Raw genomic sequence first — 22,782 nt, 5'->3', positions numbered from 1 at the left:
TGTTCATGCTATCATGAATTATCAGGAACTCCTATGACTACCTGTAATACCTGTGTTGTGAAACATCATTAAAGATTCTTGTGAGGGAAACAAGAAATCATTAAATAGGTAGTCAAATGATATTCAAAAGTCATGTTGTGGCGACTGATTATGTCCTTTGAAGCACATGGTAAGTACTGTCGTTCAGGAACGTCATTACTATGGTTTAATTTGAAGATCTTCTTCCGAATTTAAATTAAATGAAGGTTTAATACTATAAGTGTAGTACAAATCTGAGTGAACACTGTGTGTGGTACAGGCTATGTAAGACAAAGAATAATATCAACAAGTGTCCGTATTTTAACAAACATTTCAGTGCAATTAGACTAGTAGGAGTCAACGGAAAGCACGCGCCCCGATGGCTGGAAAGCAAACAGACCCAGACCCGATAGTCCCCGAGTCTATGTGGACTAAACTCACCACCCCCCCCCCCCCCGCCTTCCCCTCCACTCTCGATTCGGATCATGATATATCGTCGTTATTAATGATATGTGTCAGACTTCGAAGCTAATGAACAAATTATACTTTACCTGGAAGTTCCAGAGCAATTTTAACTTCCTGTTATGTGGCGGAGGCAAATGTCCCCTGGCCTTACAAGTTGTCGCCAGTGACGATATTTGATATGTTGTAAAAATCAATCACATTTTTTCTTCGAATATGTTCATACCCCTAGGTTTGAAATCCCTTTTATTGCTCCATATATATATTGAAAAATGCATTGTTTCCAGGCTGACTGTTATAACCACCCCACCCTAAGAATTTATGATCCGTGGAATTCATCCTCACTATTCATCATCACCACTCAACAGTCTTCCCTCCCAAAATCGAGCAGCTGTTTGGCCAATGTTTTGTTCATACTAGAGAAAAGGCTATAGAAATAAGAACGTTTTTTCGAATCCAATATTACTAGACATTAAATGTTCATTTATTTGCTTGTCGGGGCCACATAGACTCTTACCGGACAGTGCCCCAATGAATCACAAAAGGTCCTCTAGCATCTCTCTTATGAGTATTTTTGTTCTGTTCGCTTCGCTCACATTTTATTGTTGTGCGCTACTTGTTCTCAAATTTTTAAGGTCCCGAAAAACACCAATAGAAAACACTATCCTTATTGCTTAGCCGTCGATACGATTTATTTTTTAAAGCTAAGCGTACACTCAGTGCAATTGCGGACTTCACTTGCCACTATACTACAGAGCTTCCGGGACTTCGCCACCTGGACCCAGATCAGGTCATGACCCCTACATGACCTCCTGCTTGGGCGCCACTAAGTTCTACCTTCCACGTACCACCTGATAAAGGTTGTCCCCTACCTTTCGATCGATCCTTTGTGAATCTCCCGCGTCCCCCCCCCTTAACACTAATCAATTCTTAAAGCAGCATTTTGCGTTTGGTCGCCGTTTTCTACTTTTTTGACATGTCCATCGATTTTTTTACATATATCAATCACAAAATAGCAAATTAAGATATTAGCCAAGTTTTTTTCCTGCCAGCAACGTTAATTGGCAAGTAATTAAGGATATTTGCAGATAATGAGAAGAGTGTCCTCGACCAATTCCACAGTTAAAAGTAATCGCATACAGTTCCGCCAAACCCACTAGTTTGAATTCAACCAATCAGAGATGCAGGTTAAGTTATGAGCCGTTGCTAAAAATAGATTCAAGACTTTGCGTTGGTACAATCAGGGAGATGTAATGGAACTCGCTGGTACAACTGCAATATAGACTGTAAACAAATCAAGCATGGTGTTGAATTGGTCAATGACGTTCGTAGTGTTTAAATATTCATATTATGGGCGAGGTTTATTGGGTTCTAACGGTAAATATCTTGGAGAAAAACAAAGTTGAAAGTTGCAAATTTTTCGACTTTTATGCCACCATGTGAAGTAAGATTTAAATAGATAGGCTAGTTGTGTATGTCGTTATGGCATAGTGGAGTCAGTGAGGTTGACAAAAATCATACAAAAGGACGCAAAATGCTGCTTTAACAAAGGTTATACCCTATGCGGGTAGCCAAATCTGTCCACTGTACCACATCCTTACCGGCTATGATTTAAAATATAAAATTTAGGATAACTCGTTCAATAATTAGTTTACAAAAAGCGCGCAAAAAAATATCATACCAAATATTTTAAGTGTTCAATACAAAACACGAAATTATCTCACAAGCCCTTTACAGAAGGAAAACAAAGAATTATAAGTTTACGAAAGCGGAATCCAGTGCTATGTAAGTAATGGAAGATATTGCATCTTAATACAGATATTTTTACATTGCTTTGAAAAATTGCAGTCTCATTGAAATTTTCACGTATAATCACACAATCTCTTTTCCGTTTCTTATCAAATTATTTCTTTCTTTTCCACCAACCAATGGAAAAGGTAGGGCCCCTGGCTAGTCTTTTGAAGTGTGTGCATGTTTGGGAGTGTGCGTGTGCGTGCGTGGAGGGGGGGGGGGGCGTTTTCTTCCACATCTTCTTCCGGCATCATTGACAATGCGCAAAGTCACTGGAGTGTTGTATACAAGTTGCTTTATTGTAAATATGAGAATGGCGGTCGTAGAGTGTCCACAAACTGCAGAGAATGATGAGTGTATGAGAAGGTTATAAGTTGCAATTTTCCTTTTTTAAAACAAATCAACCCCTTTAAGTTGTTGCGATTGAGAATAAAGAGGAGTCAGAAACTCCGTTCAGGAGACATTGATTACATGAATGGTCATTTTAAAGGTATTGTTTCGTCAAACAGAATATCACCAAGGTATTTCTCGGCCCGCTCTTGAGTGTGTTGCATGGCATTTTCAGTAGAGCTTCTTGCTAAGACCTATATCGAATGTTTCATGTATCATCCAATAGCCTAACAAATTATATTAAGCCTTTTGAAAATTGGCTGTACCATGGGGGAGGGGCAAAGTCTCTTTTCCTTGTACTCTAATGCCCCATAAGCCCGCATATTTTAGTAGAAAATCGATAGGCCGTACACCAACATCAACCCATGTGACGGTGGTGCTGGTCCATGGCCTGCCGACAGGAATAGGAGTTCCGACGGTTCGAAAAATGTAGTCCTTTGTCTTCTTCGTGCAAAGTATATTCAAGTACGTTCAGGCTGGTCTCGATATGGCTTTGAAAGGCCCAGCTTTCCAAATCTCAAACATGTGATCGTCAGATACCGCTAAAATATCTAGGCTAGTATAAATTAATCTTACACACTCAAACCTGTGTAGAATGCTATGATAAAAAGGAGTAAGTTTGATAAAAGGTCAGTAATATCACTGCTAATGGTCGCGTTGATCCGTTGTCAATTTCTTTTAGCCTCAAGAAGATGTTTGCCTTAGAGGCGTTGCTATTTTGTATTCTCTATACTTTCTCGAAGAAACCAATGATATAGGGGCAAGAACGGCCTGTCCTTCTTTCTCTAGAGTCATTGGATTTTACCAAATGACGTAAGTTTATATACATTGCACCGAACTAGCGAGATTATCTTGTAAAGGCCCACTTGTACTTCCGAATTCGCGGCGTTGTTGATGTGGTGGTGGCGCTTTTCTTTAATAGTAACATAAACGTTCGGTCGTTACAGTTGAATCGCTGATATCAACAATTGAATTGTCAATATCAACAACGACATGTACTAGTGATATTTGCAGTTCATTTGTTAATATCATTAAATAAATTACTGATATCATCAATGGATCTGTTGATATCAGCAAAAATAATTGGTTGAATGAGAAATCCATTTTCTGTTATCAGCAATGATTTGTTGATATCAGCAGTTAATTGCTGATGTCAACAAACAATTTGTTACGACAAATATTGAATAAACCATACGACCTCCTTTTTCTACAGTCTTTGCATCATGTATCCCGTCTTCGTCAATTACTTTCGGGAAATTTCTAATACTGTTTCTGCTACATTATTGGACGAACATTTCTATCAATTTTCAACCTATTAACGTGATGCCTACTTTAACCGGAATTTGACACTCCATTTTCAACCTTTAAGCCTGCCGTCTGACTTCACCACATTACAAGGCTCCTTCTGTAAAGAGAATTTATCATCTTTACAGTAGCCGTCACCCCTTCTGGAAAGCAAACTCTATTTCTCATCTATCTTGATTCTCTTTCTCTTTATATATATATATATATATATATATATATATATATACATATATATATATATATATATATATATAATTAATTAATAGTTAATTGTCATCCAAGGTTGGATAAACGTGCTTTATACACACATATATACATTGTTTGACTTATTGTTAAAATAATGGTTAAACACTGTTTAACAAACTGTACACATCTGCATTCTAGCACATCATAATTTGTCATTGTCATTTATTTTAATTTCCTTAAATGTCTACTTTCTTTCCAGCTTATACCTTGTAAATGTGTATGTTGACCGAACTAGCAAATTCAACGAACATGTGACTTTGCAAATGTAGCACAATCCAGCTTCTTATTACGGCACCTTACCTTTGTGCGCATTATGGTGAATCTCCTTAAGCAAACAGTAAGGTGCTACAAGAATTTTTTTTATGATAATTAGTCATTTTCTTAACAATGATACACTAATCCAAAAAGTATTTTTTTTATTTAAAGCATTACATATTTTGAGGTCAAAATAAAATAACAGAGAATAACAAAGCTATGTGAAGACGAAAACTTTTCGTTTGATTTAGGGATATCCTATAACCGTGAAGATAATTAGCTCTATTCAAAGCGTTTTAATTCGCGTAACGAGGTGAAAGTTGTTCCTTTTCATTACATTTTACTACCGATAACAAAACGTGTCCGTGCAACACAATTGATAATTCAAATTCATTATTTACATTCTTCTCATCTTGTAAAGAGCAGGGTTTAGTAGCTTCATCAACTACAATTTAATATTTATATAATTATAATCTGCTGGTTTCGGGAAAATTGAAGATCCAACCTTCATTCCTCTGCCATGATGTGGTCTTATATAAACGAACCTTGGATAATAAGACTCACACTTCAGTTCTTCATAATCTAAGCTACTAGTGTTTTATTTATATGACCTGATGATCAAGTTCATTGAATGTTCTTTTAACCAAATCGTCACAATCCTGCCCCCCCCCCTCTTTCTCGATCCAATCAATTAACATTAGTCATCCAGCAAGCAATGGTTTTTAAAGTCCATGGGTTCATGACTTCAAAGAAGAAATGGTTGTGAACCTCTCTAAGTACATTCTCACAAAGGCTTAATTTTCATATCCACTGCCACAACAGAACAGTTTTTATCGCGTGTAATCCTTTGAAACAAACAGATGCCTGTATCCCAAGGAGCACCGTATATTCCATTCAACATAATAGCATGACAACCATTGAACCACCAGCCGCCGGGATGATAAGAAGTACTAGCACAATTTTGGTTGGCTAAGTCATTGTCCTGATCGTAAGTTGAAAATTTCATATCTCGATGGTAATCCATGTAGTCATATTCTGTTAAATGTATAAACAAGAGAGTTTATTATAATTAGCTTCTTTTTAAATTGAAGGGAACATTGTCGTCACACTAACCAAATATTTCCTTTTACAATATTAAGCTAAGTAATGTATAGCACGTAAACAGTATATTCAATTACTAGGCTTTATATATATATATATATATATATATATATATATATTTATATATACATATATATATATATATATATATATATGTATGTATATATATATACATATATATATATATATATATATATATATATATATATATATATATATATATATATATATATATATATATATATATATATATTGTTAAACCTATACTCTTCTTTTACACTTCCTTCTGTGCTTGTAACTCTTTGCATAGAGTTATCAAGTAAGGAGGATGAATAATATACTATACAGTTAGAGAATGCCGATCGGTTGAACTTTGATAATAAAGGGAAGCGTACATGCATTTCACTAGTATTTACCATCTTGCTTCGTATTCGATATATATGACATCGTTATTTTTTTTTTATTGAAGTACGTCCTAGCAATTAACCTGCATTTGCCAAAGAAATATTTCACAACAGATATTAGATTTAATATCCATTATACCGACTGCACGTTGTGTATTTTATCGCTACCTGTATATAGAGGTATACACTGCTCGTATAACTGAGCGACTCGTTTTGTATGGTTAATTATTGAAACAATAGTCAATGGTAGTCAATGTATTGCCTCAATTGTTAGCCCTATTATCACGATATTATTTCTTCAGGAATTATTATAACTGTGGCGTAGTCGTAGGGGTGAAGGAGGGGTTCGGGGGGGGGGGTGCTTTTCGTGATATTTGAATAATGTATACATGAATATTGAATTCTTTGTTACCAGCTTCATAAACTATGGAAGTTTTTACCGTTGCAATAATTAACCGCATTAACCATTGTAATTAATCCTTTAATCCGGACGATAAAACTCGGTTTAAAAAAGAAATGTTAGCCAAATGTGTTCTTCACATTGCCTGAGTTTCTGAAAGAGAAGTTATAAACCCCATTTTTTTAAGCAATCCAAAGACTTGATTTTTCCTTTATCTTAATAGTTTACTTCGATTTACGAAGTAGCGACAAATTGCGTAACATTTAATTAGAACTATACACACATAATTTATTAATAGAGCCTCTAAGCTCAAAGCATCAAACTAATTATAATACCGTTATTAGTTATCGCGATGTTTGATTAGTTTTTATATTAATATCGTAAATCTTTTTTACCAGCTTCATTTACCATGTAATATTTTACTGTAGCAAACATTAAACGTATCATTACTATTGTATCCTTTATTTTGGACGATACAACTTGGTTTGAAAAAGAAATGTTTGCCGGCCAAAAACGCAGTGATCAGGCATAAGTATATTTTGAGGTTTGGGAAAATTACAAGTGGCACCTTCCCATGAGGGTAGGGCCGGTTCACTCTGAGATCGTAGGGACAACTTGGAAATGTAGAACGCTCACACGCAGAAACAAACATATAAAGGCAAAGTGTGTTAACTATGTAAACGGACGTTGTATTTCAAATCAATGGAGTTACTTAAACTTTAAAGATAAATGTAAAATTATATAAATGGGTGTAACTTTCATATCTCGGAGCTCTTACATCTTATAACGACTCCACTGAACTTATTAAAAAATAAAGTACTTATCAGTGCAAACGAAATAAAAAACAAAAAGGCGGCGCGAGTCGACCAAATGTAATTGAAATTGAAGTTGTCTCATTAGGAAACCTCCAGGGCGGTTCCCTTAGTTGGTGACGTCTCTGGGGTAGGGTGGCTCTCTGGGTAGCTCGCAACTCGGAGAAAATAACCTCTTGGGGCGTCTCGGTCACTAGGAGGGGCTGTTCATCACTGGGGTTGGGTCGTCGCAGGGCTTTACGTCCGGTGCCAAACAAGGACGTAGAATTAAAAAAAAAGGATTTATAGTTTCACCACAACAGAAAATTAGCACAACAAATAGTATGGTTGCCAGATATTAGAACAGGATGAAATGTAGGTCTGCCTCGATGGCTACAACTTCGGGTGATAAACTTTTATTGAATATAAAATCTCCATGTAAAACAGTTCCAGGTTTTTACTAAAATAAAATATCCATTTAAAGAACAAGCTCCAGGTATTCACAAAACATCTATAAAAACGCTTCAAGTGTCCACTTAACTTTAAATTAATTTTATACTAGTCCTCTATTCTAATACTGGTGAAGTTAGTCTTAGAAAATAATTATGATCTCGTGCCCAACCATCTCAAACTTAATCCTTCCTCTCTTCTACTCTACCTATTAGCAACTCAGCTTCAGTAACTATTCTTAAATTTGTCCCCCTACCATCATACCCTATTCATTCCATCCCATAATTCCTAAAATACATCCCATAATAATAATAATAATACATCCCATAATAATAAGAATACATTCTATAATAATTGTTCAATTCATCTCACACATGACCACCTTAAACCAATCACAAAGGTTGGTTCATTGAATATTCATAATTTAGCCTTTGTCTCAACTTCCCCCTCCAACCCTATGCCCTTCACTCCCTGGTATCTGGGGTCCAGTGGCCTACCAGATGTCAATTAATGCTTAATAAATAAATTACCAGACACATTACTTAACATATAAATGGGTTTCGGTGTCCATAGGCACATTTCAAATTAAACATCTATCACCAAAAATATTCCTACTTAACCAAAAATAGCTATTAAACTGTTTATTTCACCCACAGTGCTAAAAAGAGATAGACTCTTTGGGAGCCAGCACATGTATTCCTAGAAAAAAGGACAACATAAACAAAATTACTTAGTTTAAGAAAAAACAGGTCACACCAAGTACTAGTTTTGAGGCAAACCTGAGAGAGGGAACAAGGGGGTGCCCCCACCCCTCTTGAGAAATTTAGGTTTCTAGTTGTGTATTTGAAAATTTGCTCTAGTTCTGGGAAAATGTGGGAGGAGACATAATCTGCCCCTCTCCCAACCCTCATAGTCCCACCAGTGGGTTTGTTTGTATTTTAACCATACAAAGCTGGTAATGAGCTTTAACAACACCAGCTCCTATTCTTTATTTACAAAGGGGGGGGGGGGGGCACTGTCTCATTTAAGTGTTAATGTATGTGTTGTTGAAATATTATGAAATGTTTACCAATTGTACACATATACTGTCATATTGTTGTAACAAGCTAACTGTACATTAAGATATCTTTTTGTACTGGCATTGCCCCTTCAAGAGTATAGTGAGCAGAATTTGACCACAAAATGTCTGCCGTGTCAAGTATTTTATACCCGATATTGAGCCTCTCAACTCAGACAGACAGGTCCTTGAGAGTAGTGGTTTCATGTTTAGGTAATTTTGGTTATTTGTAGGAAGTAAGATTTCTAAATGCCAAAAATACGTGCAAAACTTGAGAGAGGATGTCAAAAGATTTTTAAAAAAAAACACACAATTTGATCAGCATATACCTGAAGTGGATTCAAACTCATGAAATATGTAACTCTGCTTTGCTGCCTGCTAAATCGTAGCTAGCAAAATTTGAAGATGCGTCAATTACGAAGGTGCGTCAATTTTGATGCATTTACTAATTTACACATTGATCGCTTTGCCAATTGTCATACAAAATTTATATCATAGGATTAGCCTTTTTTCTATATCAAGTCACATTAAGTGCTCAAAAGTTTGATATTCTTCTTGGAAAGTGAGTGGCTTAATGTTATCTGTTGGTGGACTTGAACCACCTGCTGAATAAATTCTGCATCACCTGAACAGATTTTTATCATGGCCAAACAAATTCCAGAGAAGAAATCATTTGATTAGCCGAAAGTTCACTGACACCTTGCATATTGAATAACCTACAACGAGACTTCTAATCATTGGGTCTCTAAACCAACCTTTTGACTGAGCTCTTCTGCGCAACTTCCATTCCTAATCCAGCAAAACGAATATGCACCGTGTGATATGGTTGTTTCTAATGTAAGTACAGGGGCGTAAATCCTTCCTTTCTCAAGGGGAATGTAGATTCAATTCGAGGACGACCAGACTGGCGCAATTTGTGTCGACTCTGTGATTATGAAATATTTTGTTTCTTTTTGTTTTAACATGCAATGATTGATTTAATACGGGATCCAATTTCACCCACAGAAATTGCCAAATGTGTTTCCATCTTTATTTGTCAAAATTTGTTATGGCATTCAAAGTCAAGGAATACGAGAATTCATATATTGAAGAGTGAGTAAACCAGGCACAACATCCAATATTTAGTTTCTCTTTCGCGCAACGTCAATGGGATATCCGGTTCTTTTTTCGTGCAACAATAGTCACCCCGGCAGTACGCGGAATACTGCTAAGCTTTGAAGTATTGTATCAAGACTTATTTTTAAATTTCGGCTATATTATCTCACAAATTTCTACTGATTATGCTAAAAACTTAACGTACGACATTTTATTTCAAACTGTCGACTTGTACACTGAAAAAATAAACTAGTCAATATTGCCACGGACTAACGTTAAATTAGTTTGTAACGTTAGTCAATGCACACGAACTAGCAAAAATCTTCGTTTCATCGCTGCTTCTTAGTCAGTTTACACTGACTAAGGAAAATATAATCGCAGCTTAGTCGGTGGCGACGGACTAAGGTATTTTAACCCATGGACTAAGAACGACACGGACACCCGATTTACGCCATAATCGTAGCTTAGTCGGTGTCGACGGACTAATGTATTTTAACCCAATTCGATTCACTTTAATTTGGAAACCGAGAGGCAACGGCAGCTTGCTGGACTTGGCATAGTTTCATACGATCACTCTAAGCAACTTTTAACCGTAAATCACCCAAGAAGGTCTTTAGAAGAATGGAGGTATTAACTGCATCATCGGCCTACCTGTTATTCCTTTAACTTGAAGGTAAAATTAAAGTTAATTGTTAGGCCACTGGCACTAGTACTGTATTATGGTTAGTGTAACGCTACCGTTGTCACGTTGGCGTTTCGCAATACACAAGTGCAATGACAGTGAGTAGCCTATAGGCTTCTACTGGGTACTGCAGTGCATTCTCAACACTAAAGTGTGCATTCTAAACACCAATTAACAATGTGTTATGTGTGTATTGGGCTAGATTGAACAGTGGCACATAATCTTCTAATTTATTCCCAAACAAATGCTGGAACTATAAGGCTCAATAGTTTATTTGAAGTCTACACTCATGGTAAAGATTTCCTGTAATTTCCCATGTGAATCTAAATGGGTAGGCTTTGTGATATTGAATAAGCAAGGCTAGACCTTCAAACGTACAGTCACAGTAGGCTGAACAAATTATGTTGGATAGTCAACGGTATTATATGTTGCGAGCAGTCAGGATGCACGCTTCAGTTGTATTTAACCTTTTCATTTATCATTTTTTAGTATTTAATTTCCGGTCACACCCAGGAAACAATTGCGACATTCCTTCACGGTCGACTTGCTTACTGTAAGAAGTATTAACCGTTTTTTCTCAGGAAAGCTTGATAGTCTGAAGTTATTATAACATGTGCTTTTAGTATACTGCCAAAAGAGTAAGTTGTTGTATTTGTATTGATATTTTATGTAGAAGTAACGGAAAATTTAGTATGTTTAGTTTGGTCTAATTGCACGTTTTTTTTTTCTGTCCAATGTAGTGCAGGGTTCACTTGCGCGAATTCAAATTATTCTGTTTATGTATATGTATATGCATCGATTCTTAGATTATGATGTTTTTTTGACATTTATTTGTAATTCAAGCATATCTGTTTAGTAGCAAAGTTTAAAGGTTAAGATTAATTAGTTTTCTCTTTTTGATCCTAGATTGAATGAAACTCATTGACGTAAATAATAGATCAGATGATACAGTTTAACGCAGTTGCTAAAACTCTGGGTATTCTCTAGTCTTCGCCGGTCCATTATATACTTTAGTACTACTAGTAAGACTAAATCAAAACGACCGAAAGACAAACTTAGTGTAACAAAGTACTGATTCTCCTCTAGCCTAGGTCTAAACAGGCTTGTTATGTGAGCAAGCAAAATAACAACTAAAAACGATTAGGCCTATAAATAAGTTGGCTCAGTGCATTTCTGTTTCTAAAATTTTATATTTTTAAAGATCATAAAAACAAACAAAGATTTAGCCCATGTTTTATTATCTCTGTATTCTGGGCATTTGATTCTGGTTGCAATGGTGATGACACTCTCGTTCAAATTTTCAGCTTTATACAGTCTGCTTCAAACTTTGGGATTGTTTTTTGAGACTATAGTGGAAGCAAATCTCACATAACTTTGTGGTGACAACTTTATTTAATTTTTTTTTTCAAATGATGAATACTTTGCTGTTTCTTTTTTCCAGCAGGAATTGAAAAGCCAAATATCTAAGTCAAGGGTGAGGTTTCCTGTGATGTACGACACCAGTGTGGAGGCAACAACAGAAGAGGAGAACTGTGTTATATATGGCTTAAAGACATGTTTTAAGATGATATATTGGTACCCTTCGCAGAACAAAAGAGTTTATCCAAGAGTCCAAAAAGCAAAGGAACAAATACCATAGAGAAAAAAGATGGAAGAGTGAGTTTAACTATTGTACCCAACTGTTTAATGATATTTAAGATACTTTTCATAACCTGTTTTAAAAAAAAAACAGTCTAGTATATCATTTACGTGCAAGCTTCATAAGTTTGGTCAAATTTTCACTGATCTGTAGAGCGGGAGTCCAGAGGGTTTGGTTAGCTGGTAAGGTAACCAATTGCCTGGTACATCACAATGTTCACAATGCATTCCTGTATATGAAACCTGACGACTGGCAAACCGACTGTGGTGGATGTGGCTGGGAGAGCAATTTTAAAGTCACCTAATAGCTAACCTAGATCAGCTTTCTTGGTAACCACATCAAAGTAAGAACAATGTGTCAGGTATAGCCCCAAGAGCAACAAATGGCCATCGCCAGTAATTATTGGTGGTGGGATACCCCTGCCAGTGATCTATAATTGACCCCTCATGGCTGACCTAGGTCAGCTCATGAGGTAACCACTTGAAACCTACTGGAAAATGTTGGTTAGGACTTCAGATACAAGGGATCGGCATTGCCAGTAATTTTTATTGGTGGGGTACCCCTGCCAGTAGACCCCCAATATGCCCATCCCCTCATTGACCTAGGTGCGCTCATGATTTGACCAGTTGAAACCTACAGGAAAATGATAGGTATCACTTCATATGTAAGGATGGGCATTTCCAGTATTTTATATTGGTGGGCCACCACTGCCAGAGTCCGCCCATCCCTTACATATAGAATCCTGTCAATAATTTTCCAGTAGTTTTCAACTGGTTAAATCATGAGCTGACCTAGATCAATGAGGGGGGGGGGGGGGCATTTTGGGGGTCTACTAGCAGGGGTACCCCACTAATATAAATTACTGGAAATGCCCATCCCTTACATATAGAGTCCTGCCAATCATTTTACAGTAGTTTTCAACTGGTTACCTCATGAGCTAATCTAGGTCAATGGGGGATGGGCATTTTGGGGGTCTACTGGTAGGGTTACCCCACCAATAAAAATTACTGGCAATGCCCATCAGTTGTATCTGAAGTCCTAACCAACATTTTCCAGTAGGTTTCAAGTGGTTACCTCATGAGCTGACCTAGGTCAGCCTTGAGGGGTCAATTATAGATCACTGGCAGGGGTACCCCACCACCAATAATTACTGGCAATGGCCATTTGTTGCTCTTGGGGCCATACCTGACACATTGTACTTACTTTGATGTGTTACCATGAAAACTGATCTAGGTTAGCTATCAGGTGACTTTAAAATTGCTCTCCCAGCCACACCCACCACAGTCGGTTTGCCAGTCGTCAGGTTTCATATACAGGAATGCACTGTGAACATTGTGATGTACCAGGCAATTGGTTACCTTCCCAGCTAACCAAACCCTCTGGGATCCCGGTCTATTGGGATCATTATTAACATGATTAACATAATTATTAAGCTTTGAGAAATAACTTGGTGTTATGCTGTGCAAAGCTAATAATAATTTGGTAAAGCTGCTATTCCTGGCTTATAATTTGAGGGACCTAGATTTAAATGTATACCTCCCAATATGTTATAAAATTTTAATGTAAATGTATGTTTATGATAATGTGAGTTATCATGTGCTATATCTGTATCTGTGCTTACACGTATATCATATTTTCTGTTCACAGGTCAATAATGGTGCAGATTTTGGCTTCCTGAAGACAAGTGGGAGGCCATTTGTAGTTAAGAGAAACACTCTTTGTTCGTGAAGACTTAACTGGTGTCGATTTGGGGTACCACTTTAAAACGAAAGTCATGAGGAACCCTTGCCCAAGATTCAACTTTGCATTATTGTGCAGTGCTATACTTTTGCGATTCATGTTTGATCCATTAACTTGTCTTAACTTTGTTGGAAAAAAAACAGATTTTCAGATTTTATTTACAGTGATTTCTTCTCTATCTGTCGAAAGTCAGCCTTTGTAGACATCAGAAGTTTTATCAGAAATAAATACTGCCAACGTACACATTATTTGTGTTTCTTCTGCTCTCTTTTCTTTCAGTGATGCTAGTCAGTAAAACTAGTCGGGTTTAATTCTTTCAGTGATTCTAGTCAGTGCAACTAGTCAGTCGATACCGACTCAGAAAGGTTAGTCGGGAGAGGCACCATCCTGACTAATGTAAAACCTGCTATAAACTAGTCGGTGGCTCATATAAATTAGTCGGTAAAGACCGACTAATGTCACCAACTAATGTAACTGACTAATATACATTTACCGACTACCAAATTGTTGATCGACTAAGCTGACGGACTAAGATGACCGACTAAGAAATCCAACTGACTAAGGAATGAATTAGTCGGTATAGCAACTGACTAAGGCTATGTTAGTCGGGAGAGGCACCAGATGGACTAACGTTATGTTAGTCGGTGAACCAATTTAAGTTTTCAGTGTATTAACAGTTTCATTTCTACCTCCAACGTATCCGAAAAGTGCAACTGGTTTACATAAAAATGTATTTTTTTCCCTGAAATAATGAAAAGGGTTAGCTAAAAGATTTAGTACTGACGTGGAATTCATCGCTATTGTTGAAAAGTGTATCAATTCTATTTTGTTCATTTTATATGCCTGGCATGGCTGGCATTGGACAAACAAGTTTCGATAAATGAATACTGTACTATTTCAGACGGTTCACAGAATGTGCGTAAACTACTGCATAACTACTAAGGTTGACTTAACGCCTGCACTTATATGTAATTGCATGAACATTTACAGTCTGTACACCCTGTTTGAAATTCAATTCAAAGTTTAGGTGGACGTCCGTACTAGGGAGGGATCTTAGGACAGGGGTGGGGCTTAATGGGAGGAGCGTGCCCTCACCTTTGAGAGAATTTTGTCTCGGTAAGGGTGTTGTGAAGCATGATGCTATCATTTTCATTATATATTAAAAACATTAGCGTTCGGGTGATATAACATTTGTTAACCATTTGCTAGAAACTTTCGGGGTTGGGGGGTGGTCAGGATCGTGTTCCCATGGTCCCTGTGTCTACGGCCTTGTTTATATTGAATACATAAAACATTTAAAATACATAATAGGATATGAGGGTAGGTATACGGATTTATCTCCTCTCTCAGTGACCTTTTATTAAAGACGACAATCCAGTGCCGTTCGACTCACGGAATTTTGTCTAAAAATGTCAATAACTGACTCGAAGTGAATTTGTTAATAGAAACCTATTTCTGTGCTTGGTGGGCATATAGCTTACGAGAGAAGCCTTCTGAGAGGCAGTCTAAACGTTGTGCTGTATCATAAAGTAACCGGACCAATATCATATATGATAGCTATTTATTTTTCTTGGTTAATTTTCCTTACCGTCCCATTTTTCGTCCCTAAAAATGTTTTGTGTGTGGGAGGGACAGAGTTTTCTCTACCTCTGGCTCCGCCACTTTTAGCTAAATAATAGAATGGCGTGGGCGTGCTGGTACTCATATAATTATTCATGCAAAATCATGACTGACAGTTGTCTCAGTTGGTAGCCAACCCTAGGGCTCCCTGAGAAATGGGGGCCACTGTTAAAAGAACCACTTATAGCTACGCCTATAAAGTAACTTTACGCCTCTAAATAAGCTCTAGCTACGCCTCTGCTGGTTAACAGATATACATTTCATTTAAAAATTTGTATCAAAGAAAAAATCTAATATCAAACCTACCATTCCATAGGTCAAAACATGCTCCTTGATTAAATATCTTATATAAATGAAAAATATTTTTCCTTATAATTTACAGTCATTATTGATGTAATTCTTACAGTCTATAAACAAATTAGTCAAAGCCCAGTGTAACAGCTGAAATGTTTATTCAATCAGATGTGAGAATACTCGATTCCGCAAACAGGATGTGATCATAAAACAAGGAAGTATTGTTCATATAGCGTACCACTGACCAACTTCGAATGTTCCAAACTGTGTTAATTAGATATTTGTATATTGATAGTGTAGAATGGATCATACCGTAAATTTTACGGTATATAAGATGTATTGTACTAGTTCATGCATGTTATATAGTGCTGATTAGTAGTATCACTTCCTGTCCTTTCGATACTGCTTTAATTTTGCCTTCCAACCAAAAGCGAAGTAACTTAGCTAAAATAATTACTCTAAAATAAATACATGTTTCTTAAAATATCGGTAAAAGCAGCTTAACCAGAACAAGTAAATCAACATTTCTACTAGCATTCACGTCGGTTGGCACACAACTACATAACTTTAACATAAACCACACTAAATGTATTGTAGATTAAAAGTGATCATTGTAATTAATATTCGTTTAAAACCAAATACATTTACATTGATTGAATTGCACTACCGTTGCTGTCGTTGGAACTAGAGGCACGATAGTCAAAAGGAATACAGTAGGTGGTATGCGGTATTTATCGGAACAAGGACAATTCAACATTATGCAAATGAAGCTTACTGGACTATTGACTGAAAGTTCAAGATATATATAGCTGTAAATAATATTAAATTGGATTGCGCATGTCGAATAGTCTTCTTTACACACAAGCCATAATACTTTAGATGTGCAGCACATTTGTATAAGCTGTTCACCAAATCATATTTCAAATAAAATGATGGCATTAATGGACATCCATACTACTACGGTCATTTCAATAGGGTGTTGGTAACCCCTAAATAGATACCCTGTGTCATTTGCCATCTTGCACTTCATCGAATATATTTTTGCATGTCATTTATACAAACTCGAAATCATGGAGAATTGTTTCAAAGTTTGTTTGACTGTTTTGACGATTTGGAACTCGTTTGGAACAGAAATGGTAAGTCTTTCTATTGTTTAATATATTTTATATTTTACTCCATTGAAATATTTTCTGTTTCGAAAAACATAACATAAGTCGCATCAATGTGTTGTTGAGCTAACTCTGTTAATATTAAATTATGTGACAAAGTGAAGAGTTAGCGTCTTCGAAATAATAGGAAAATATCGATAAAAGATCAAGATAAACTACAGTTAGAAGGCCTTCCATTAGAAATACTCAGAAATTTTAACTTCGCGAAAGACAGCAGTGTTTCGATAAAAATGACGAAACGTCTTTTAATTTAACCACATATATTGGAATAAAAACAAAAGATTAGCTCTAATCGGTTCTTCTTTGCTTATATACAGTATTCTTTAAAATTTGCTCACATGTAAAATACTTAGAAGAAAAGCTCATTCACACATCTCAAACGTGTTTTCGTTACACACCAATTTTTCAAAGTCAATCAAGTTTCGTGATAAGGCCAAGAAAAAGTAATCCTTTTTTCATACTTATGAGTATATCGTTCCCAACGTATCCTTTACAGCACATCTGTTAACAAGGTTTCCCTCCAATAGCCAACCCTACCTTTCACAGATCCACACCAACACGTTACAAAACTCCATTTATATTAACAATTAGTGAGCTTAAATTCAAATGTAAATCATTCTAGCTCATAAATGTATACTCCATAATATTGGCTACGAGTACGATAACTAAAAACAAGAAATTCATTTATTTCAGCGATAACTTAACACTATACGATAACTTTAAAAAAAAAAGTTCTTGTTGTTAAAAATCCAATCATGAGATTCCCTTTTGAAACAGAGCGATATTAGATAAGCTTTGTATAGTTAAATGTTTTCAATGTTTTCTTTATATTTGTTATAATGCCTTGCTTTTATTTTTCGATATAAACTACATACGAATAATTTGGTTTTCATCTGCGTAAAGGCAACTTCCTTTGTCAGCTCTGTTATTTTGATATGATTTCCGAACAGACATTTTATTGCTCGTCTTTGTCCGAGTTATCCTGATGAATACATTAAAGCAACATATGCGTTCACTAATCTAAAACAAAACAATTTCTATGTGATAATCCAATCACAAAGATGCTTAATTGGGTAACTACAGTGAACAATATTATAATGACAAGGTACATCCTTTAAATTAGAAATCTATAACTATAAACTGTTGTTCAGGTTCAATCAAATTAGAAGAAATGCTCAGTTGTACGTTTGATTATATTGTTTGAACTACCATCCAAACACGAAAGTTTCAGATATAAATTTCTAAAGAGCACCTAAATATTTACTTCCTTTACATGCTCATAGAGATCTCTTTAATAGATATCGTTATATGTGTGCCAAAGTTTGAAAAAACAATCTTCAACAAAAATAAAGGTACTTTGAAATGTATTTTGAAAATATCATATTATTCAAGGAAACAAAGTTCAATAACAATAAATCCAACTGGGGTACACGTCAATCTAATTTAAAACTAATTTATGGAAACTTAAATTAATGCTGAAAATAGAAAACTTAGGTTACACGGATTTATCGCAGAACGAATTATCAAAGATAAAATACTTCCACAAAGCCAGAAAAATAACAAATGTTATTTTTCAGGCAGAACGTTCTGGTTTTAATTTGCTTACATTAAAGCATGGTATGATACGCGATCATGAAAATGTCTCCGGCGGTTTAAGTGGCTAGCTTCTAATTTTTTTTCTCTTTTTGTGTTCTCATATCATTCAGTTACGCTATATATTGTAAGAGATTCCAAAGAAATATAATCCCAATATTCCGTTATTTTAAATATGACGGATATTAGAGCAGAACAAATGTAAGACATGTTCCTTTATTTTATTTGAAATGATAAAGTTTGTAAAGAAAAACTCTGTCGAAGTTTTTTTTAAAGTGACAGTTAAATGAGTCTGATTTCCTTAATGATTATGTCGAGAAGTAATATAACTTGACCAAAGGTAACTCCATGATACCGAATCAGACTTAATGTCGTATTACAATGCCAAAATAAGATGGAAATTACAAGGAAAAAATAAGATTTTGATTCTGAATGGGAAACTTTAATTGAGATATATTTATACATCGTTAGCTGACTAAAACAGTGACAGAAAATGTGCACATCCCCAAATATGCTCATATGGCATTCAATAAATAAATTTAAGAAAAAGTAACGTACATTTTCTTTTAACGTACTTTTATGAACATTAAGCTGTTTTTACTTTAGTTTTGATTCTTGTGAGTTAAAATGAAACATCTATAAAGTATCGCATTATTTGTCGAATGTGTGCGACTTGATTAACTGTGTATTCCTAATTAACGTGTCGCGCTATTATAATAAAATGTGCAACGACGTTAACGATTTAGTGATAATAATTACAACTAATATTATTGTAATAACATTGTTTAAAATTGATACTGTTATTAGACGATCTGTAATTTGAATAAATTGGAAGATTAAAACGATTGAAAGTCTCTTTCCAATGGAATAGACGTTATAAAATCATACTCAAAATAAAATCGTAGTTAGATGTTTCGTTAGTCTTTGTGTAATCAATCCAGACAAAAAAATAAGACAAAAAAAAAGAGCTGCATAAATGCCTTATTAAATAAAGACAATTGCACGAAGGAATTGTATTTTTTCTTCCATTTAATCAGTTTTCTTGACATTATAGCTCCAAATTTAGGCTGCATTCTGGACAAAGTGCGACAGGCAAATCTAAAATTTCACCCGATCATACGAATAACACTAAAGGCCGATATTATTAGCGGAATAACTCAATGCAAATGCAGAGAACGTTTCTATAACTTTTAAAAATAAACTGATTCTTATTCTAGTTGATTGTCTTTTAAATAATTATACTTTTCAATTTATAGCTTTGTTGTTTTATGTTTGTTTTTTTTCTTTATTCTAAGACATAATCTATAACAGTAAAACAAAGCAGAGAACAAGTAATACAACATAATTTGAGTGAGAAAATTCTCACCAAAAGATAAATTACATTTCATTTTTATTGAAAAAAATCCTTTTGACACAATGCAGTTCACGAACATTCTAATGACAATCCAAAGTGATGTTTTCTGTCACATATTAGAATATTTAAGGCTAGTTCACCGTGTAAAGAACTAAATATGTAATGCATATATTAACTACAACTGTGCGAAATAGTGTATTAGGTGCTAACGTATAACTTGAAAATAGACTACTACGAGAAAGACAGATATTCATGATCCTTTAAGTTATCTTTTAATTATTTAACCACAAATACCGTAGTTTATTTTGATTTCCACACAATGTGTTCATTTAAGTCGTGGCGATAATGTAAACGTTCTTGTAACGTTTAATAGTCTCAATTTGAATACAGTAATAAAATGTAAAACCAACGCGAAGATATTCTCATGCATGTCGTCTTTCACACTTAATGACCTGACTTCTTATAATAGGACCACTGAAAATGTACTCAATATATAATATGTATGCGATGGGAGCAGTCACCGATCCCCACCCATACCCTCCCTCTTCGCTGTCCTCCATCACTCCCTACTACCCGAATCACACCCTCCCTTCGTGATAGGGCTTTTTGGTGTAGTACAAAACGTAACGTTTCGTATATCGTTTACAGTTACATGTATTATAATTTAGTATACATAGGAAACGCTCCCTGTACTAAAAAATAACATCGATGATAGACTTTTACAAATTAAACAACATTAAATACATTGCGCTGTATTTAAAGGTCTCTTTTCTAACACGTTGCAAAAAGTAGAAAGTATTATCATAACATCTATCCTTACTCAATGTATGGTAATAATTCGCTTTATATGTTGAAGGATATCGAGTTAAATTCCTCCATTATATTCAAGGGAACAAACGGCATGTGATACTCAGCATACGGTGACATGAAACACAGTGTTTTACAACAACAATAACGTCGCACACCGCCTGTTCTTCCTGAATAACATTCTCGACGACAAAAAAAAAACTTTGGCTATATACCAACAAATTGGCTTGACCGCTTCAATCTGTTGACAACGGCAAAGTATAAAATGTAGATTTTATTTTTTTCATGACATTAGTTGTGATACCATTTTGTAATATGCAATATGTTTTTGTCTTGAAAGACAACATTGTCATTAAATAAACTTTGAACTGTCATATGCTCGGCTGTTCTAACATGTTTATATCATAATTATTCGGCATTAACAAACAAGAAAAAAATGTGTTTAAGCTGCTTCCGATCCTTGATACTTTTACAAATTTAAAGCCGAGTAATGGTTCAATTCTTTCCCCCTATGGCAGAACAATATCACACTATGGAATTTTGGTCATGAATGACTTGGTCTGAAAGAAAAGAGATTAAATTCCTTCATTCTTCCTTAACTTCTTCTTTTTATATTGTCCTTTCTGTTGACATTCTTTATCTCTTGCAATTTGTATCATCATCATGATCATCATGTTATAACAGATACAATTAAATTGCTTAAAGTCTATTCTTCTTACTGCACCACGTATATTTGTTGAGGTAGCGTTACTATGGTTGTCTTACATGTGCTGTGCCATAACGTACTTCTACCATTTTGCATTGAAGATATAAGTTTGAATGGCATGTGAGGACTCAAATCAGGGGCTTCTGAAAAGATTTAAGTTGTAATGAAATGTGGGCCACAATCATATGCCATGATCATGTTATTTGTTTTTCAACCTTTTAGTATTCATGAACAGCATGCGTTTTGATGTGAGTAGCAAAATGTCTTCCATTTTAATTTCCCGTCATTGTGGGACAAAATTCCACCCGTGGGAGACTCGATCAAATCCAATCTAGTTCGATGTTATTCTCTGTAAAAGGACTACATATTTCCAATTTGACCCTTTTCACAGTTTGTGTGTGTAATACGTGTGAGAATGACCTATATTGTTGGAGCCAATTCCGATTTCTGCTCTGTTTTCCCACAACAAAGCCACTTCTTGTTTCTTGCGATGATTTATTAATTTGTTCTAGCTGGTCAAACATACATGACGAAATGTTCTAAAAAAAAAATATTTACCGATCTAATGATATAACAATCTGTAAAAAGACCAGTCAAGCCACTTAACGTTACGTACATACCAGTCTTTGTAGCGCTTTAAAGTAAATTTCACAAGTCTATGTGACTATATGTTTATAACTACAGTAGTAGCTTATCACACTAACTTGCACAGTGCTTCTAGTCCTCAGCTGAGAATACATTTCATAACACGTGGACACCCCCTACTGAATCATTCCAAAAAGTCTGTATCTTTTAAAAAGCTGCAATGAGTATCATGGATGCATTTTGTTAAAACATAAATGACTGTTGAAAAGATTGTATTTTGAGAATTTTGTTTGAAACAATTTGTCGAATAATTCAAGGACGAGGCACTTACTAATTTTGGCTAGGCTTAGTTGTCAGTATAACCGGCAAATGGTAGGATATATTTTTTTACGGAAGTTAAAAAAAAAAATAAAGAAAATATCGTGGTTTTGGTTCTGTTAATCACTAAGAGTAGTAAAAGTTCTTAGCCAGGACACGCTAACGTCTTTTCTATATGAAGTCAGTTTTATTCATAACTTGTCGTCATCTTTTAACATTCTTTGCTAAGAATGTCGTGGCTCTTTGTGACAACAATTTGTATAAGGCTTGCAGCTTAAGTTTTGAACGTAGTGGGTCAAACAGAGTAACGAACCGTTCAACAGAAGTAATAGGAAGAGTGGTTACTGTTTGTGTGCTGTGCAATATAATATTTTACGGTAGCCGATGATAATTCTGATTCTTTATGTATTAAAATATGACTTAAAGTGCGATTTGACATTCATACTGGCTGTTGAAAAATATCGGTAACGGTATGGGGCCGATTTTGAGATTGAAAAAATCGGATATCGG

The 22,782-nt window shown here is 35.3% G+C and overlaps 1 protein-coding gene across 1 annotated transcript in view; it reads right to left on the bottom strand.

Moving 5' to 3' along the window:
* Positions 1-5,192: 5,192 nt before the first annotated feature.
* The window catches only part of LOC139973677 (uncharacterized), a 489,233-nt gene continuing 471,643 nt past the window's right edge, over positions 5,193-22,782 (bottom strand). Inside the window, exon 9 of the mRNA XM_071980504.1 lies at positions 5,193-5,502. Within this exon, the coding sequence (XP_071836605.1) occupies positions 5,252-5,502 (251 nt within the window). The 3' untranslated portion in view covers positions 5,193-5,251. The remainder of the gene's footprint in view (positions 5,503-22,782) is intronic.

This window comes from Apostichopus japonicus, chromosome 9, assembly GCF_037975245.1.
Source record: "Apostichopus japonicus isolate 1M-3 chromosome 9, ASM3797524v1, whole genome shotgun sequence".
NCBI classification, from domain to species: Eukaryota; Metazoa; Echinodermata; class Holothuroidea; order Aspidochirotida; family Stichopodidae; genus Apostichopus; species Apostichopus japonicus.
The sequence above is the reverse complement of the archived record's forward strand: the minus strand, read 5'-3'. Positions and strand labels throughout refer to the sequence as shown.